The sequence below is a fragment of the Gastrolobium bilobum genome, unplaced genomic scaffold (assembly GCF_033153095.1).
Source record: "Gastrolobium bilobum isolate Gb01-03AN ecotype WA unplaced genomic scaffold, APGP_CSIRO_Gbil_v1 utg27131, whole genome shotgun sequence".
In the NCBI taxonomy this organism is placed as follows: Eukaryota; Viridiplantae; Streptophyta; class Magnoliopsida; order Fabales; family Fabaceae; genus Gastrolobium; species Gastrolobium bilobum.
This window is the reverse complement of record NW_026898722.1, coordinates 1-20,571: the sequence shown is the minus strand read 5'-3', so window position 1 is coordinate 20,571 and position 20,571 is coordinate 1. Positions and strand designations below refer to the sequence as shown.

The 20,571-nt window shown below is 35.9% G+C and overlaps 2 protein-coding genes across 2 annotated transcripts; one reads left to right on the top strand and one right to left on the bottom strand.

Moving 5' to 3' along the window:
* The first annotated feature begins 14,048 nt into the window (after positions 1-14,048).
* On the top strand, positions 14,049-15,326 carry LOC133283590 (cysteine-rich receptor-like protein kinase 10). Its single transcript, XM_061480467.1, has 6 exons — positions 14,049-14,088; positions 14,160-14,216; positions 14,303-14,452; positions 14,541-14,665; positions 14,755-14,965; positions 15,085-15,326. Exons 1-6 carry the CDS (start codon positions 14,049-14,051, stop codon positions 15,324-15,326), a joined length of 825 nt encoding a protein of 274 aa, XP_061336451.1.
* On the bottom strand, positions 15,323-16,592 carry LOC133283592 (cysteine-rich receptor-like protein kinase 15). Its single transcript, XM_061480469.1, has 6 exons — positions 16,553-16,592; positions 16,425-16,481; positions 16,189-16,338; positions 15,976-16,100; positions 15,733-15,886; positions 15,323-15,567 (listed from the first exon to the last, which is right to left on the bottom strand). Exons 1-6 carry the CDS (start codon positions 16,590-16,592, stop codon positions 15,323-15,325), a joined length of 771 nt encoding a protein of 256 aa, XP_061336453.1.
* Positions 16,593-20,571: the final 3,979 nt, after the last annotated feature.

The following is a 20,571-nucleotide window of genomic DNA, read 5'->3' as shown; positions in this document are numbered from 1 at the left end:
GCTGTTTTCCAGCTAGGCAGTGCGTGCAACACTCCAACGCTTGGCCTTTCAACCCGGTCAATAATCCTTTCTTGTTCAGGATCTGTAGCCCTTTCTCGCTCATGTGGCCGAGGCGCTTGTGCCATAGCTCCAAGCTAGATTCATCTCGAACAGAATCGGCTTCTCCGCCATTGATCTTTCCTTGCATCACGTACAAGGAGCCTTCTTTCTTACCTCGGGCCACAACCAAGTTTCCCTTGGCCAGCTTCCATCTCACACTACCAAAGTAGTTCACTAACCCGGCATCGTCAAGTTTGCCTACCGAGATTAGGTTCAAACGCATGTCAGGTACAATGCTCACATCCTTCAACACAAGTCGGCATCCGACATCTGTGGTCAGAGTTACATCCCCGACACCAACAATCTGCTGGTCACTTGATTTCCCATCTTCACGACTCCAAAATCACCACCTCGATAAGAGGAGAAAAAACCTTTGTGTGGAGTTAGGTGGAAGGAGGCACCGGAGTCAACAATCCAGGTGCAGTCATCATATGCAACATTCAAATAATTATCCTCACCAAGGAGGAATATCTCGGCATCCGGGTTGGCAGCCACCGCAGTGGTGCTCTTGTCTTCCCTCTTCTTGGGAATAATCTGATCCGGCTTTACAGAGCCGTTCTTCTCATCATTCTGTAGGGTCCAGCAATCTGGCTTCTTATGGCCTGTCTTTCCACAGTAAAAGCACTTCAACTCGTATTTCGGCTTTGACAGCTGATTCACAATACCTTTGTAGGTGTTCAGGTGTTCAATCATGCTCATGCCGTCCTTGTATTCAAGCTTAACAAGTCGGCAAACCAGGTGTGCTTTGTTCCTGGGAGTCTTCTTCTGAATCATGGACTCTAATTTCATCCACAACTCATACGCGTTCGTGAATTCGGACACGTGCTCAAAGAGGCTTTTATCAATATATTTCCAGATCGTGGCTACCGCCTTCCGACTCAGGATCTCCCACTCCGTATCAGTTTTGCCTGCCGGTCTCTCATCAAGGATAATGGGCTCATGCAGATCTTTGCAGTAGAGATGATCTTCCATCATCGGTCTCCAATAAGTGAAGTTGTATGCGGTCAACTTGAACATATCTCCATCACGAGTTATGTCACTGGTCTCCATCTCGTCTCCTTCAGAACCCGTCGAACTCGGGCTCTGATACCACTATTGGGAAAACTCGGTTCCCTCAAGCTCGGCTCAGGGGCCTTTGTGCGGAAGTCAATCAACAAGATCCTGATCTCGGATCTCGGCAATACCTTAGCCTGAACTTCACCAGGTCAGGCAGCGCAGCGGAAAAATCAAAACGAAAACAGGAGAGAGAGAGAGAAGAAGAACACAACCAGATTTAACGTGGGAAAACCTTCTCCAATGAAGAAGTAAAAACCCACGGGACCTAGTCCAGATCAGAAATCCACTATGAAAATAATGGTTACAAATAATCAAATACACCAATGTGGTGGTTAACTCAACCTCTCCAACAATGGTGATAATCAAACTACCCTAGAGATGTTTCACTCAAACTCTCTCTCTAGAGATCTTTCAAATGCAAAGCATAAAGCCTTGATCAAACAATCAAATAATTCTCTCAAATTTGTTCTCTCAAATCTGACCTAGCCTCCACCCACAAGTAATGAGTATATATAGAGGAGGTGGAAATTAGGGTTAGGGTTTTTAGGAAACCCCTCAAATGGGCTTGGGCTTAGTATTGAAGGAGGAGGCCCAACAAATCTCCCCCTCCGACTTCAATGCATCGGCTTCAGCATCAACCCGGCTCCTTCACGGCAGTCTTCAAATTTCCTTGCTGGAACCGGCTTCGTCATCATGTCGGACCAATTTTGGTCAGTGTGCACCTTGACGAGTTCGAGCTCTCCATCTTCCACCACATCCCGGATCGAGTGATACCTCACGTCAATATGCTTAGTGCGGGAGTGATAGGTTGAATTCTTCGCAAGATGGATTGCGCTTTGATTGTCACAACCCAGCTCGTACTTGTCTTGGTCATGGTCGAGTTCCATGAGGAACTTCTTCATCCACAACATCTCTTTGCTTGCCTCAGTAGCAGCAATGTACTCAGCCTCAGTTGTCGATAGTGCAACACATTTCTGAAGTCTTGATTGCCAAGAGACAGCTCATCCGACAAATCTCATCAAATATCCTGTAGTCGACTTCCTCGAGTCGGCGTCTCCCCCTAAATCAAAATCCGAGTAGCCTTGCAACTCGGCTTTGCCTTCTCCAAAACGGAGACATAAGTCGGTCGTACCTCGGAGGTACTTGATGATCCACTTCACTGCTTCCCAGTGCTCTTTGCCGGGGTTTGACAAATACCGGCTTACATTCCAACAGCATACGCCAAGTCGGGTCTAGTGCAAACCATTGCATACATCAAGCTTCCGACGATGGATTGGTACGGGACCTTCATCATCTCATCTTTGTCTTCATCAGATCTCGGACATTGCTTCTGGTTCAGCTTTACGTGTCCGGCAAGGGGGGTGCTCACTGTTTTGGCTTTGTCCATGCTGAATCTCTTCAAAATCTTCTCAATATATTTCTCTTGACTCAGCCACAGTAGCTTCTTCTGTCTATCTCGGATAATCTTTATTCTGAGAATCTGCTTTGCAGGGCCGAGGTCCTTCATTGCGAAGGACGAGCTCAACGCCTTCTTCAGGGCGGCTATCCTCGATTTATCTTTCCCTACAATAAGCATGTCGTCAACATATAACAACAAAATCAGAAAATCTCCGGCCTCATACCTCCTCACAAATATGCAGTGGTCGGCATCTGTCTTTTCAAACTTATGATCAGTCATGAATGATTCAAACTTCTTGTACCACTGCCGAGGTGCTTGCTTCAAGCCATAGAGGCTCTTCTTCAACCGACATACCAAGTCTTCTTGGTCTGGAGCTTGGAATCCTTCAGGTTGCTCCATATATATCTCTTCTTCTAAATCACCGTGAAGAAATACTGTCTTCACGTCCATTTGTTCTACCTCGAGGTCTATTGAAGCCGCCATGGCTAATACGGTTCGGACCGAGGTCATTTTCACCACAGGAGAAAAAATCTCCTCAAAGTCTACTCTTTTCTTCTGATTGCAGCCTTTCACTACAATTCGGGCTTTGTATCTCGGCTTTTGCCCGTTCTCTTCATTCTTAATCTTGTAGACCCATTTATTTTTCAGAGCTCGTCTTCCTTTTGGCAACTCAGTCAGCTCATAAGTTTGATTCTCGTGCAGAGACTTCATCTCGTCTTGCATTGCCTTTTCCCATTTTTCTTTCTCTGAGCTCATCATAGCCTCATCATAACTCTGAGGCTCACCGTCTTCAGCAACAACGGTGTATTCATCATATGGGTATCTCGTAGAGGGTCTTCTTTCTCGAGTTGGATATCTCGGCTGTTCTTCAGCTTGAGAACCCGGTACATCATTCTCATCCTGGATCTCATCATCAACTCGGACCTCAATGTCTTGGTCATCTTCAACTTGTTGCTGATCATCATTTTCTTGATTTTCTCCCCCTGCTTCAGCTAGAACAAGAGGGATGGGTTCTTCACGTCTGACAGTAACCCGGACTTTGGGCTTCGAGATGTCATGAATGTTCTCATGCTCATGAAAGATCATATCTCGGCTTCTCACGATCTTCTTATTGATTGGATCCCAAAGTCGGAACCCGAACTCACATCTCAGCGAACCAAGATAAATGCATTCATTGGTCTTTGCATCAAGTTTGACCCTTTCATCTTTAGGGATATGCACGAAAGCTCGGCATCCAAACACTTTCAGTTGATTATAGGCCGCTTTCCGACCTGTCCAGACTTCTTCTGGAATTTCTCCTTCAAGTGGCCGTGATGGTGAGAGGTTGATCAAGTCAACAGCAGTTTTGACGGCTTCTACCCAGAATGATTTTCGTAACCTGGCATTGGATATCATGCTCCGTACCTTCTCTTCAATTGTTCTGTTCATCCTCTCAGCCAGTCCATTCAGCTGAGGTGTCTTGGGGGGCGTCTTCTCAAGTCGAATCCCGACCGCTCTGCAGTATGCATCAAATGGGCCGCAATACTCACCACCATTATCAAATCGGACCACCTTCAATTTCTTACCAGTCTCCCTTTCAACCATAGCATGGAATTCTTTAAAGGATTGCAGTACCTGGTCTTTAGTCTTCAAGAAATATACCCACACTTTGCGGGAATGGTCATCAATAAACGAAACAAAATACTGAGCTCCTCCAAGAGATTTCTCCGACATGGAGCAAACATCAGTATGGACGAGGTCAAGAATATTCCTTCGTCTTCTTGGTTGATCCGGTCTCGCAAAGGAAACCCAGTGCTGTTTTCCAGCTAGGCAGTGCGTGCAACACTCCAACGCTTGGCCTTTCAACCCGGTCAATAATCCTTTCTTGTTCAGGATCTGTAGCCCTTTCTCGCTCATGCGGCCGAGGCGCTTGTGCCATAGCTCCAAGCTAGATTCATCTCGAACAGAATCGGCTTCTCCGCCATTGATCTTTCCTTGCATCACGTACAAGGAGCCTTCTTTCTTACCTCGGGCCACAACAAGGTTTCCCTTGGCCAGCTTCCATCTCACACTACCAAAGTAGTTCACTAACCCGGCATCGTCATGTTTGCCTATCGAGATTAGGTTCAAACGCATGTCAGGTACAATGCTCACATCCTTCAACACAAGTCGGCATCTGACATCTGTGGTCAGAGTTACATCGCCGACACCAAAAATCTGCTGGTCACTTGATTTCCCATCTTCACGACTCCAAAATCACCACCTCGATAAGAGGAGAAAAAACCTTTGTGTGGAGTAAGGTGGAAGGAGGCACCGGAGTCAACAATCCAGGTGCAGTCATCATATGCAACATTCAAATAATTATCCTCACCAAGGAGGAATATCTCGGCATCCGGGTTGGCAGCCACCGCAGTGGTGCTCTTGTCTTCCCTCTTCTTGGGAATAATCTGATCCGGCTTTACAGAGCCGTTCTTCTCATCATTCTGTAGGGTCCAGCAATCTGGCTTCTTATGGCTTGTCTTTCCACAATAAAAGCACTTCAACTCGTATTTCGGCTTTGACAGCTGATTCACAATACCTTTGTAGGTGTTCAGGTGTTCAATCATTCTCATGTCGTCCTTGTATTCAAGCTTAACAAGTCGGCGAACCAGGTGTGCTTTGTTCCTGGGAGTCTTCTTCTGAATCATGGACTCTAATTTCGTCCACAACTCATACGCGTTCGTGAATTCGGACACGTGCTCAAAGAGGCTTTTACCAATATATTTCCTGATCGTGGCTACCGCCTTCCGACTCAAGATCTCCCACTCCGTATCAGTTTTGCCTGCCAGTCTCTCATCAAGGATAATGGGCTCATGCAGATCTTTGCAGTAGAGATGATCTTCCATCATCGGTCTCCAATAAGTGAAGTTGTATGCGGTCAACTTGAACATATCTCCATCATGAGTTATGTCACTGGTCTCCATCTCGTCTCCTTCAGAACCCGTCGAACTCGGGCTCTGATACCACTGTTGGGAAAACTCGGTTCCCTCAAGCTCGGCTCAGGGGCCTTTATGCGGAAGTCAATCAACAAGATCCTGATCTCGGATCTCGGCAATACCTCAGCCTGAACTTCACCAGGTCAGGCAGCGCAGCGGAAAAATCAAAACGAAAACAGGGAAGAGAGAGAAGAAGAACACAACCAGATTTAACGTGGGAAAACCTTCTCCAATGAAGAAGTAAAAACGCACGGGACCTAGTCCAGATCAGAAATCCACTATGAAAATAATGGTTACAAATAATCAAATACACCAATATGGTGGTTAACTCAACCTCTCCAACAATGGTGATAATCAAACTACCCTAGAGATGTTTCACTCAAACTTTCTCTCTAGAGATCTTTCAAATGCAAAGCATAAAGCCTTGCTCAAATAATCAAATAATTCTCTCAAATTTGTTCTCTCAAATCTGACCTAGCCTCCACCCACAAGTAATGAGTATATATAAAGGAGGTGGAAATTAGGGTTAGGGTTTTTAGGAAACCCCTCAAATGGGCTTGGGCTTAGCATTGAAGGAGGAAGCCCAACAAAACATACATTTCTCTTGAGGTTGATGCAATCTATCAAGAAATTCTTGAAATCTTATGGTTCCTACAATAAACATTCTAGAAGGTTTTCAACAATCAGAAATCCAGATTCCGAGCACAAGCAGCTTCTAATCCTCCACGATCAAGGAACTCCCCCGCCCCTAACTACCCATATCTGATGGCCGGAGATGCTGTCATGAAGATTAATGGGGAGAACCCGCTCAAGACAACAAGATTTGGAGCATGGGAGGAAAGAGAAAAGACGAGACGAAGAGGAGAGATAAAGGGATGAAAGGGTTTTTTTTTATCTTGCAAATCTCCACGGTTTGATGAGATTGTAATGTAATAGTATTAAGAGGAATGGGTAAAGTAAGCAGATTAAGGAGTAGGCAGAATAACATATCTCATTGTTATTTGCATATTTTATCTCTAGATGATGATCTTTTCTTACAAAATATACTTTTTTTTAAACAAAGCAGAAAAAAAATGAAAAAAAAGAAAATTATATTTTTAATTTAAAAAGTAAAATATAATCAATCAACTCATTTATTGTTGTAAGAATGACATGGCTTTAAACGGAGTGATGAGGAATTCATCATGTCAACCATAACCACCTAGCTTGGTCTTTGTAAGAATAACACATTTGTAGATGTTATCATCGTGACTCTATGTCCACAAAGAATACCCATCTAGAACAAATTGCAAATTATTCTTAATACATGACAACTTTGATCAATCATTTGCATGTAAAGTCAACTCTTGAGAGAAGTAATTACAAACCAGAGCCCGTAGGGATGTCCTCTTTCTTATCAATTGGTCATCATTGTCCATTAAAAATATTTTGCATCATGCAAACAGATATTCAAACTAATAGAATTCAATATTGATAGTAACACCATTATTATTGGGCAAGTGGTCTCAAAACTTAAAAGGGAGAGAGAATTGGGTTTTAAAAATAAAAATTTAACAAAATGCTTCATTTCCTTTGTAAAAATCACTTTTTTGAAAAAAATTGATTTAAGATACACAAAGAATGATAAATGACAACTAAATTTGGCAAAAGATGGTCAATAAATTAGTAGCTAAATGTGCTAAGAGTGTTATAAATGATAATAAAAATAAGATAAGAGATGGAGAAAATGTTGTTAGTATATGGATGTTCTAGAGACAATTGATATTATCATATTTAATATGATCAAAGTCACAGGGAGAAGTTATTTCAGTCTAGACAATTGATATCATCAAATATGACTAAGTTATGTTAAAAGAGCATAAAGGCTCACTTATATATGTTGAAACATATATTAGTAAAAGAGAAAAATGTTTGTGCAGTTACTGCAGATAAGTTATCTGCATTTATTTTCAAAACGACGTCGTTTTGGTATTGAAATCTTAAAAAATTATAAATATAAAGACTATTATAACTCTGAAATAAATTAAAATTACAAAAATATCACGATATCTGCCCAAAATGACGTCGTATTGGGCTTACTGCACATAACTTATCTGCAGTAACTGCAGAAAAAACGAACCCTTAATAAAAACAGAAAAATATTTCTACAGTTAATTTAGACAAGTTATCTGCATTTACTCCTAAAACGATGTCATTTTGAGATTGAAAAATTAACAAATTATAATTATAAAGATTATAATAACCCTGGAATAAATTAAAATTACAAAAACACCATGATTTCTGCTCTAAACGACGTCGTATTGGACTTACTGCATATAAGTTATCTGCAATTACTGCAGAAAAGCAAACCCTAGTAAAAATAACAAACAGCCAAACAACCATGAAAAGAGAGAGAATAATAAAAAGAAAAAATTTAAGAGCATAGCTTGGCCAAATAATTTGGAAAATTGAGGAGGAATAAGGAACAAAGACACAGAGAAATGAAGGGTACAACAGTGGAAGAGTGCGAATTTGCAAAGGGGAAAAGCCAAAAAGGCTCAAGAAATCAATAGGAATTGGGATTTAAAAAAAAAACAACGGATTAACCTGTCTTTACCCATTCCAATCCCTTATATAAGTCATATTTTTTACGAGGCCAATTAGGTGGGCTGGTAGATTATTTTTATAACCAACCTACGTATTTCCAAAAATAAAAATAAATTCCTTTCTTTGCTATCCAAAAAAAATAAAAAATAAAAATAAATAACCATCCTATTAAATGTAACAGGTTAAACACGGTAATTCCACCAGTCAAACCCGTCTTCTCATCCCTATTTGCATGATATATAAATGAAAAAAATGTGTGTCATTTTAAATGACATACCTTATATCCTTTCACTCTCACAAAGATGTGAAATCCGCACATTTAAAAATTTTTCCACTTATTTTTCCTCTCATAATTTATCTCTTTTTCTCACTTAAAATGACATAACTATAGGTCCGTCAAAATAATACACATTTCCCCCTTTATAAATACAATACCCCATAAGGATTTTGTTGAATAGTTTCTTGCAATGTTATAAAAATCAGACCGACCCGACCGGGTCGACCCGAAAACCGGTGAACCGGTCATGTAACGAATCCTATTTTCATATTGGACCGGCCATATTACAGAACCGATGTGATCCGGTGCAAGCCGACCGGTTTTCATAAAAACCGATGACCCGGTCGGTTCAACCGGTGACCTGGCCCGGTCTATAAAAATATTCCCACATAATGAAAAATCTTGAAATCTTGAAAAATATTCCCACATGATGGAAATCTCAAAATACCACATGATATGGTAGTATTTTTCAATGAAAATTTACTTCACAAAAATAAATTTCGAAATTTTAATTTTTCCAAAAAAAAAATTCACAATTCACATATTGTGGATAAACAAAATTACCAAAATTAATTTTCCGAGAATTTAAAATTTATCTGCGTATCAAACGCCCTAAACAATTTTTAAGAACATGACATTTTCATTTTTCATTGTTTTAAAATTGGGTAAGAGCAACCCACGAGGTGACAGCTGACTTAAATAAACATCACACGGGTGACGGATTGAAGACTTAAGGATGTCATTCTCATGGAATCATTTCCTCGCTCTTAAATTTAAAATTAATTGTATTTCCTTAATTTTGAAAAAAGAACCCAAACTTCACGAGCTTGAAAGTGAACAGTTAAACTGTGTCTTTTTTTCATCTAAAAAACTTCAATATCATATGTAGCGGCAAAAAAATTGATATATTATTTTTTAAATAAAAAATTATGAATTTATGGCAGTTTTATAAATAATTACGGCAAAAAAATTAAAATATTATTATTTTAATAAATAATTACGAATATATAGTTGTTTCGAAATTATCTACGGATCTATTGCACTCATTCTCATTCACGCCCAAATTAGGCGTGACTATTCACGTCCAAATTAGGCGTGACTCCCAAGGCATTCACGCCTAATTTAGGCGAGAATCATCTGGTGTTGACACATGGCAAAAAAAAGTCAACTTATGAACTGTAAAACTTTGAAAAGCCATAACTTTTGACTCGGGTATCCGAATGAGGTAATTCTTTTTTTGATTCCACATAACTTTTCGATATCTACGCAATGACATTTTATTTGATATATTTTATCTCTCACAAATACAATTCAAATTTGCAATAATTGTATTATATAGTGTATTTCCAAAAAAATTTAAAAAATTATGATTAATAAGAAAAATAAAATAAAGATTTAATTTGTGATTTAAACTCAAAAATTAATATGAAAAATCTGTATTAATAAAGAAAATAATTAAATAAATATTCTAAACACTTGGTAGAATATTATATAAATTTGTATATATTTTAATAATTAAATAAATAACCTTGTACACTATTTTTTTTCAAACACTTGGTACTATAACATTAAATTCAAAATTCAAATAAACTCCAATAAGTTGATTGCATTTTGTATTTAATAGCGTTGATTGTGTTTTGTATTTAATAGGACCTGATTGCGTTGTAATTTTATGAGTTTGTTATCGATTGTCGCCAATTCAAATAAATTTGTTTATTTGAATTTTGAATTTATTGTTAAAGGTGCATTTTGTATTTAATAGGAGCTGATTGCGTTTTATATTTAATAGAAAATTTGGTGTCATCTTATTTATAGATGAGTTAATCCACGTTGGTACCATCTTTATAGTATCATTGTTGCAAATTTGAATTGTGTCTGTGAGATATAAAATATATCAAATGAGATGTCATTGCGTAGATCTCGAAAAGTTATGTGGAATCAAAAAAATAATTACCTCAATCGGATACCCGAGTCAAAAGTTATGGCCTTATAAAGTTTTACGGTTAAACTATTAATTTTTTGTGCCACGTGTCAACACCAGACGAGTCACGCCTAATTTAGGCGTGAATGCCTTGGGAGTCACGCCTAACTTAGGCGTGAATAGTCACGCCTAATTTGGGCGTGAATGAATGCAATAGATCCGTAGATAATTTCGAAACAGCTATGTATTCGTAATTATTTATTAAAATAGTAATATTTTAATTTTTTTGCCAAATAATTACACATTTATTGCACAATATCACGTCCAACTTGGATGTCACCAATCACGCTTAAATTGGGCGTCACTCATCAGGTGTTGACACGTGTCACATTAAAAAATTGGGCCAGAGGATAAGCCAAAAATCTTCGGTTGGGGGATTAGTCTCGTCCTTTCTCCGGTTGCGAAGCTTAGTGCACCCACTGTTACAATGAGGGGCTAGCCCAAACGGGCCGTACCCCGAGGGCATGGTGCCCGAAGAAGGTTGAATGGGGATACCTCCTGGCAATGTACCCAAAAAAAAAAAAAAAAATATTAACAATTTAATCGTAAAACTTCTGAAGGCTGTAACTTTTGACCCGGGTATCCAAATCAGGTAATTCTTTTTTTGATTCCACATAACTTTTCGAGATCTACACAATGACATCTCATTTGACATATTTTATTTCTCACGAACACAATTTAAATTTGCAAGAATGGTATTATAAGAGCGGTTAAACCCAGAAGCCTCTGAGTTCTGGGTTTGTGATTTAATATAAATAAATAAATAAAGATTTGATTTGTGATTTAAACTCAAAAATCAATTTGAAAAATCTGTATTAATAAAGAAAATAATTAAATAAATATTCTAAATCTCTATGGAAGAAGGATTTTATTTTTGAAATTAATGATTAATGCTATAAGCTTCTGGGTTATTATTCGTAGTCTGAAATTAATGATGGCTTATGAATATTTTTTTAAAAAAAATCCTTCTTCCTTAGAAATTTAGAATATTTATTTAATTATTTCCTTTATTAATACAGATTTTTCAAATTAATTTTTGAGTTTAAATCACAAATCAAATCTTTATTTTGTTTTCCTTTTTAATAATAATTTTTAATTTTATTTTTAATTTAAATCACAATCCAAATCTTTATTTATATTTTTATATTAAATCACAAACCCAGAACTCATAGGCTTCTGGGTTTAACCGCTCTTAAAATACCATTCTTGCAAATTTAAATTGTGTTTGTGAGAAATAAAATATGTCAAATGAGAAGTCATTGCGTAGATCTCGAAAAGTTATGTGGAATCAAAACAAGAATTACTTGATTTGGATACCTGAGTCAAAAGTTATGGATTTTAGAAGTTTTACGATTAAATTGTTAAATTTTTTTTTGGAAAACAAAAATGACACGTGTCAACACCTGATGAGTGGCACCTAAATTAGGCGTGATTGCCTCTTGAGTGACGCCCAATTTAGGCGTGATTGGTGATGCTCAACTTGGGCGTGATATTGTGCAATAAATGTGTAATTATTTCCAAAACAGCTATAAATTTGTAATTTTTTATTTAAAAAAATAAATTAATTTTTTTACCCATATGTAGCACAAAAAATGGCAAATACATATTAAAAAAATATATTTATTATTTACATACATACATATATATTAATAATCAATAAATAGTTACAAAATTTATTAAAAAATTAATATAACCAATTAGTTTTATGCATAATATAATTATTTTATTTCAAAATATTAATTTAAAACATTTTTTTTAGTTTATTAACCTATGTAAATACCCAACCTTCCGTGATTTTACAAAATAACAAGGCTAGCCTGATAAATTGATAATATACTTGGTTTATTGTACCACAATAAGTATAGTAGACAATTACATACTCACATACAATGTCTCGTCAATTTTACATGCCAAGGAAATTAAAGAGTGTTTCTGGTGCTAACCTTAATAAAAGGAATTTTTCAAGATACAGCTTTTAAAAAAAGTATTATAATTTATTCCTCCGTTTAAATAATTAAAAAATATTACTTATATTTTTTACTTTTATCCTTCTCTCTTAAAATTCTCATTAAATAAAATGTAAAAGAAAAATAATGAAGAAGTTATAATATTCCAAATATTTTGGCAAATATTAATTTAATCAAAGACAACAAGATTTTTCGGAATTAAAGCTTAAATAATAAACTGTTGGAGACGTTATGGCTATTGGAGATATTATGACCGTTGGAGAATAATTTCAGTTATTGTAACTTTCATGTTTCCCGAACTTATAAATAAGGTATCATTGTAGTGTGACAACACAACAAAAATACATTTTCTTATCTCTCTTTTTCTATTCTTCTTCTAATTCTTATTAATTTTACAACATCTTATCAGCACGATTCCGCTCACATGAAGATTCCTTTAGCATAATTCTTCTAGCGTATTGGATTTTTGGATATAAAAAGCCTAAAAGGAAAAGGTTAGATTTTCAAATAACTATGGAGAAAGAGAAAGGTTAGTAACCCAATTTTTAATCTCATTTATATAAAATAATGAATTCTAAAAAGACACTACTGGTGATCGCATGCACAATGCTCTGAATCTCCTAAACTTCATTGATTTTTTTTTTTTTTAATTTGTTACATTGGTAATGACTATTATGATGAGCATAAAAAGAAAATGAAACATAGAAGCTCTAAAGCACAGACTCGTTCATTTTTTAAAAATGTGCGTGTCGGACACGTGTCCGACACGGACACGCGTCCGACACGGACACGCGTCCGACACGGACACGCGTCCGACATTTTGGGACACATGGTCAATTTTCTGACACGCTCCGACACGTTTTTTCGACACGTGATCAACGCTCCGACACGTTTTTTTTAGTCTTAATTTTATTTTATTAACTAAAAATAAAAAAAATAATACGTTTTTTTTAAGTCTTAATTTTATTTTATTAATTAAAAATAAAAAAATCATTTATAAATCAATTTTTTTCTGTTATGAAATTTGACAAGTTTTGTTTGGAAAGAAATGTAAGAAAAGGAAATGATTGTGATTGTGATTTGATTTGTTTGGAAAGAAAAAGAAAGAAAAGGAAAAGGAAGTTGTGATTGTGATTGTCAATTTTACATGCCAAGTCCCAGTATAGCAGCAGATGTGATTGTGATTTGTTTGGAAAGAAAAGGAAAGCAACATATCTGATGTGATCTGAGATTAAAGATTTGAGAAGTATTTTGAATTATTTATTTGTAATATTTTATTTATTTTTAGATGTTAATTAATGTTATATTTATTTTAGGAAGTTTTATTATTGTTAGAATTTTAGATTTTAAATTTTGAATCAATTTATAATGGGAAAAATGTTCTCTGCAGATAATTATCTGCATTTATTTTCAAAACAACGTCGTTTTGGTATTGAAATTTTAAAAAATTTAAATATAAAGACTATTATAACCCTGAAATAAATTAAAATTACAAAAATATCATGATTTCCGCCCCAAAACGACGTCATATTGGGCTTACTGCAGATAAATTATCTGCATTAACTGCAGAAAAAGTAAACCCATTTATAATTAGTCTATAAAAAGGTGCTTACGACCCTTATTATAGGAGTTGAATATTATTATTTTGTTAATTGAAATTGAGAAGTTACTCTTTTGTGCAATCCCAATAGCCACTTTTCTATTGCGCTTGTATCCTTTTTTGTTCAATATGACTTCAATGACACCACTAGTTCCTTCCCCTTCTTCAGGTATACATATATATTTGATCGAGTTTCTTGTGGTCTTCATTCTTCAATTATATTCTTTTTATAATACTCAGTTTTCATCAATCTATTGTCAAGTCAAGGTTGTTTTGTGGTCTTTGAGGAGGAAGTTGGTTCCTTTTTGTGTCCACTCCTCTTCATTTGAGTTTGTAAAGCATTTGCCACTTTTGCACATCTTAAAAGAGGTTACCTTGGGCAGGAAACATATGTGCTTCAACGATTGTAGCAATTGTAGCAATTGTTGTCCCAAATGTTATTTTGGTGGCGCTTTTGGTTCTAGGCTGTTGCTGTTGCTGGAGAAGAAGGCGAAACAAAAACCATGATGCAGATCTAGAAATGGGAGATAGCAGTAATTGTTATTGCTCTTACTATTTATCTATTTCAAAGCACGAACAATAGCATGCTAGTAATTTTGCTTAACTTACTTTTTACCGCAGCTAGGAATTATTTTACTTGTCAAGAAGAGTCTTTGCATTTTGACTTGGCTACAATTGAAGCTGCAACAAATAGGTTCTCGAATGAGAAGAAGATAGGCCAAGGTGGATTTGGTGTGGTTTATAAGGTAAAAAGAAATTATAAGGAAACATGTTGTCATGCTCGTATGCTAATTTATGCTGACTGGAGCTATTCTAATCTCATGCATGTTTTCAGGGTACCCTTCCTAATGGACAAGAGATAGCTGCAAAGAGGCTATCCAGAAGCTCCTTGCAGGGTGACATAGAATTCAGGAACGAGGCTGCACTTGTTGCACTTCAACATAGAAATTTAGTTAGGCTTTTAGGATTTTGCTTGGAGGGAGGAGCAGAGAGGATACTTGTTTACGAATTCATCCCCAATTCAAGCCTTGACCGCTTTCTATGTGGTTTGTAATTTTTGGACTCTCTTGTTCTGGTTTGGTTTTTAATGTTATTGTATGAACTAATTCTTCTACAGAACTCAATTTATTGCTAACTTGAATATTACAATTTGACTAATTTGTAGATCATGAGAACCAAGCAGAGCTTGATTGGGCAACACGTTACCAAATTATAGTTGGGATTGCTGGAGGAGTTAAATACCTCCATGAAGATTCTAGTCTTAGAATAATACATCGCGATCTCAAGGCTAGTAATGTCCTATTAGATGACGAAATGAATCCAAAGATTTCAGATTTTGGCATGGCAAAGATTTTCCATGGAGACCAAAGTCAAGTTGACTCTACAATGGCCTTTATAACTTACTAAGTTCCAACTATCCTTTCTGTTGTAGAGTCAACTTGACTTTGGTCTCCATGGAAAATCTTTGCCATGCCAAAATCTGAAATCTTTGGATTCATTTCGTCATCTAATAGGACATTACTAGCCTTGAGATCGCGATGTATTATTCTAAGACTAGAATCTTCATGGAGGTATTTAACTCCTCCAGCAATCCCAACTATAATTTGGTAACGTGTTGCCCAATCAAGCTCTGCTTGGTTCTCATGATCTACAAATTAGTCAAATTGTAATATTCAAGTTAGCAATAAATTGAGTTCTGTAGAAGAATTAGTTCATACAATAACATTAAAAACCAAACCAGAACAAGAGAGTCCAAAAATTACAAACCACATAGAAAGCGGTCAAGGCTTGAATTGGGGATGAATTCGTAAACAAGTATCCTCTCTGCTCCCTCCAAGCAAAATCCTAACTAAATTTCTATGTTGAAGTGCAACAAGTGCAGCCTCGTTCCTGAATTCTATGTCACCCTGCAAGGAGCTTCTGTATAGCCTCTTTGCAGCTATCTCTTGTCCATTAGGAAGGGTACCCTGAAAACATGCATGAGATTAGAATAGCTCCAGTCAGCATAAATTAGCATACGAGCATGACAACATGTTTCCTTATAATTTCTTTTTACCTTATAAACCACACCAAATCCACCTTGGCCTATCTTCTTCTCATTCGAGAACCTATTTGTTGCAGCTTCAATTGTAGCCAAGTCAAAATGCAAAGACTCTTCTTGACAAGTAAAATAATTCCTAGCTGAGGTAAAAAGTAAGTTAAGCAAAATTACTAGCATGCTATTGTTCGTGCTTTGAAATAGATAAATAGTAAGAGCAAAAACAATTACTGCTATCTCCCATTTCTAGATCTGCATCATGGTTTTTGTTTCGCCTTCTTCTCCAGCAACAGCAACAGCCTAGAACCAAAAGCGCCACCAAAATAACATTTGGGACAACAATTGCTACAATTGCTACAATCGTTGAAGCACATATGTTTCCTGCCCAAGGTAACCTCTTTTAAGATGTGCAAAAGTGGCAAATGCTTTACAAACTCAAATGAAGAGGAGTGGACACAAAAAGGAACCAACTTCCTCCTCAAAGACCACAAAACAACCTTGACTTGACAATAGATTGATGAAAACTGAGTATTATAAAAAGAATATAATTGAAGAATGAAGACCACAAGAAACTCGATCAAATATATATGTATACCTGAAGAAGGGGAAGGAACTAGTGGTGTCATTGAAGTCATATTGAACAAAAAAGGATACAAGCGCAATAGAAAAGTGGCTATTGGGATTGCACAAAAGAGTAACTTCTCAATTTCAATTAACAAAATAATAATATTCAACTCCTATAATAAGGGTCGTAAGCACCTTTTTATAGACTAATTATAAATGGGTTTACTTTTTCTGCAGTTAATGCAGATAATTTATCTGCAGTAAGCCCAATATGACGTCGTTTTGGGGCGGAAATCATGATATTTTTGTAATTTTAATTTATTTCAGGGTTATAATAGTCTTTATATTTAAATTTTTTAAAATTTCAATACCAAAACGACGTTGTTTTGAAAATAAATGCAGATAATTATCTGCATTAACTGCAGAGAACATTTTTCCCATTATAAATTGATTCAAAATTTAAAATCTAAAATTCTAACAATAATAAAACTTCCTAAAATAAATATAACATTAATTAACATCTAAAAATAAATAAAATATTACAAATAAATAATTCAAAATACTTCTCAAATCTTTAATCTCAGATCACATCAGATATGTTGCTTTCCTTTTCTTTCCAAACAAATCACAATCACATCTGCTGCTATACTGGGACTTGGCATGTAAAATTGACAATCACAATCACAACTTCCTTTTCCTTTTCTTTCTTTTTCTTTCCAAACAAATCACAATCACAATCACAATCACAATCACAATCATTTCCTTTTCTTACATTTCTTTCCAAACAAAACTTGTCAAATTTCATAACAGAAAAAAATTGATTTATAAATGATTTTTTTATTTTTAATTAATAAAATAAAATTAAGACTTAAAAAAAACGTATTATTTTTTTTATTTTTAGTTAATAAAATAAAATTAAGACTAAAAAAAACGTGTCGGAGCGTTGATCACGTGTCGAAAAAACGTGTCGGAGCGTGTCAGAAAATTGACCACGTGTCCCAAAATGTTGATCGCGTGTCCGTGTCCGTGTCCGACGCGTGTCCGCGTGTCGGACACGTGTCTGACACGTGTCTGACACGCACATTTTTCAAAAATGAACGAGTCTGTGCTTTAGAGCTTCTATGTTTCATTTTCTTTTTATGCTCATCATAATAGTCATTACCAATGTAACAAATTAAAAAAAAAATCAATGAAGTTTAGGAGATTCAGAGCATTGTGCATGCCATTGTCATGCGATCACCAGTAGTGTCTTTTTAGAATTCATTATTTTATATAAATGAGATTAAAAATTGGGTTACTAACCTTTCTCTTTCTCCATAGTTATTTGAAAATCTAACCTTTTCCTTTTAGGCTTTTTATATCCAAAAATCCAATACGCTAGAAGAATTATGCTAAAGGAATCTTCATGTGAGCGGAATCGTGCTGATAAGATGTTGTAAAATTAATAAGAATTAGAAGAAGAATAGAAAAAGAGAGATAAGAAAATGTATTTTTGTTGTGTTGTCACACTACAATGATACCTTATTTATAAGTTCGGGAAACATGAAAGTTACAATAACTGAAATTATTCTCCAACGGTCATAATATCTCCAATAGCCATAACGTCTCCAACAGTTTATTATTTAAGCTTTAATTCCAAAAAATCTTGTTGTCTTTGATTAAATTAATATTTGCCAAAATATTTGGAATATTATAACTTCTTCATTATTTTTCTTTTACATTTTATTTAATGAGAATTTTAAATACTTTAAGACGTATGTCATACCTTGTTCGTGAAAACTTAAGATGATCAAGGTAGGTCTGAAGGGTTCAGACCCTCTAACGTTGATCCACACCACCCGCGTCTAGATACAGGAACTCCTTCCAGTAAAGCCGCCGACTGATCACCACAATAAGGCTTGCTATGCACTCAATGTGTGATGAAAGGAGACTATGTAAAAGTGTTTAGAAGAGTGAAGTTTTCAGAGAGAAAACCTCACAAAAGTGGCGCAGGAATAAGGAGAGAATGGCTTAGGCCTTTTACAAAACCCTAGGAGGAACATATATACTATTAGGCGCACAAGTAGTGATCAAGAGATTCATGATGCAATCAGATTTTTGATCCTCAAAATCCCTTCAAAAGGGCGCACCAACAAGGAGAAACAAGAGGATTTGTTGCAAATCAAATCTTATCAAATCTTGCCAACAACATCCTATCATATCTTTATGATATTAGGTTCAAAGCCTAATCAAATATTTGATCATATATCATCATATATTCAGCTATATGGTGCGCCCCATATAGCCTAAATAATGACCAGATACATTTGAGTAGTTGCATTCAAACTTGAATCAAATCACTCAAATATTCTCCCAACAGATCGTATCTTCTGGAGCTGATTCTGATGACTAACCAACAGCCAAATCAGCACCCCAAATCTTCTTAGATTATGTCCAAAAGATTTCCTCTTGATATGTTCCAACAAGATCTCATCTTATCCTTTTGTTATGAAACAACTTTTCATAGCCAATTCAAATTCGAATATCAAACATTTGAATTCAAACTTTCAAACACTTAAATTTTAAATTCAAATTCAAATTCTAAATTCAAATTCAAATTTCAAAATTCAAATTTCAAATTTCAAAATTCAAATTCAAAATTCAAATTTCAAAATTCAAAATTCAAATATCAAATTTCAAATTTCAGATTCAAAATTCAAAATTCGAATTTCAAAGTTCAAATTCAAAATTCAAATTTCAAAATTCAAATTCAAAATTCAAAATTTCAACATTTGATAATTAATTTAACTAATTAAATTAATTAGTAATGTCTTGGACTATCCAAGCCCATTACTTAGATCCATGCGCCCTCCACCCTATCTGTGGAGTTCCAAACTACTTCTTGCGCTAATAACAATTGTTAGGCCCAATACCATTAATGCTAGAGCATCTAGACAATTAGGTGTTAGTGTGTGACCCATTAGGTCCAACATAGCTACTGACATAAATGGGCTTGGGCCCAATAAGCCCACAACCCATCTAATGACAACACAGAGCACTAGCAATGCTTTGTTGCCCCAGAACTAGTTAGATTAGTGACTTGATCATCCTATTACACATATTTGGTTGCCGTATATATTTCCTTTCGTCTCGGTTACCTTCCCATAAAACCTAGGGTAAGGAAGAGTATCAACCCCTGCGGTTTAGGGTAAGCTTTATTCAAAATAGGGAATCTTCAATTTACAGACTCTAAAGGCAGATCATCTCATGATCTCTTTTACTATGCATAGATTCCCGAGTCCCTGTAAATGTCATCCCGATTTCTCCGGTTTACAGATAACCTAATCTCTCACAAAGATTTGACGAATTCCTTCAGCTTATCACCCTAGCCCTGTGTTCTTTCAGGACAAGCCCAACAGTATACCTATGAGTCTCCATGTTTCAGGCAGACGAGGTGCACAATCAAAGCATGCCTTCTAGAACACAGTCTAGGTAATAACTTCTGGTCTTAGGAAAGACATACCCGAATATAAAGAGACTACTCTAATGATACTCTCTGTGAGAGTTCCTCATAGAGTCTCTTTGTGGGTCTGTTCAGTGCGAGCTATACCCTTATAGGTCCACCCACGACTTTAGCTAAGACATCTCCATATCTGTAGCACATGAGGTCTATACCTTGTATCCATATACAAGTAGATAAGTCGTGCTAGTCTTCCGAGATCACTGACCCCATTCTCAGTATCTCTAGACTAGGAACATAAAATTAGGAATAAACATCCGGTATTCTTGAATCCTCATGATTGTGATCTCATCACAGATACTCAAGAGATACCTATTTTATTCCACGGGGTTTATCAAGTTATTCATAATATATTAACATTAATATCGAGACAGAATTATGAAACAAGATAAAGAGTGCTTTTATTTATTTTCGACAATATTAAAAAGGTCTACATCTATGTCCTTATTTAATCATAAGATTGTCTCTAGGACACCCAAATACTAACACATGATTGTTGAAAAGATGCATGTTTTATCAATATTTTGTTGCTCCACATTAGCTTGGATTTC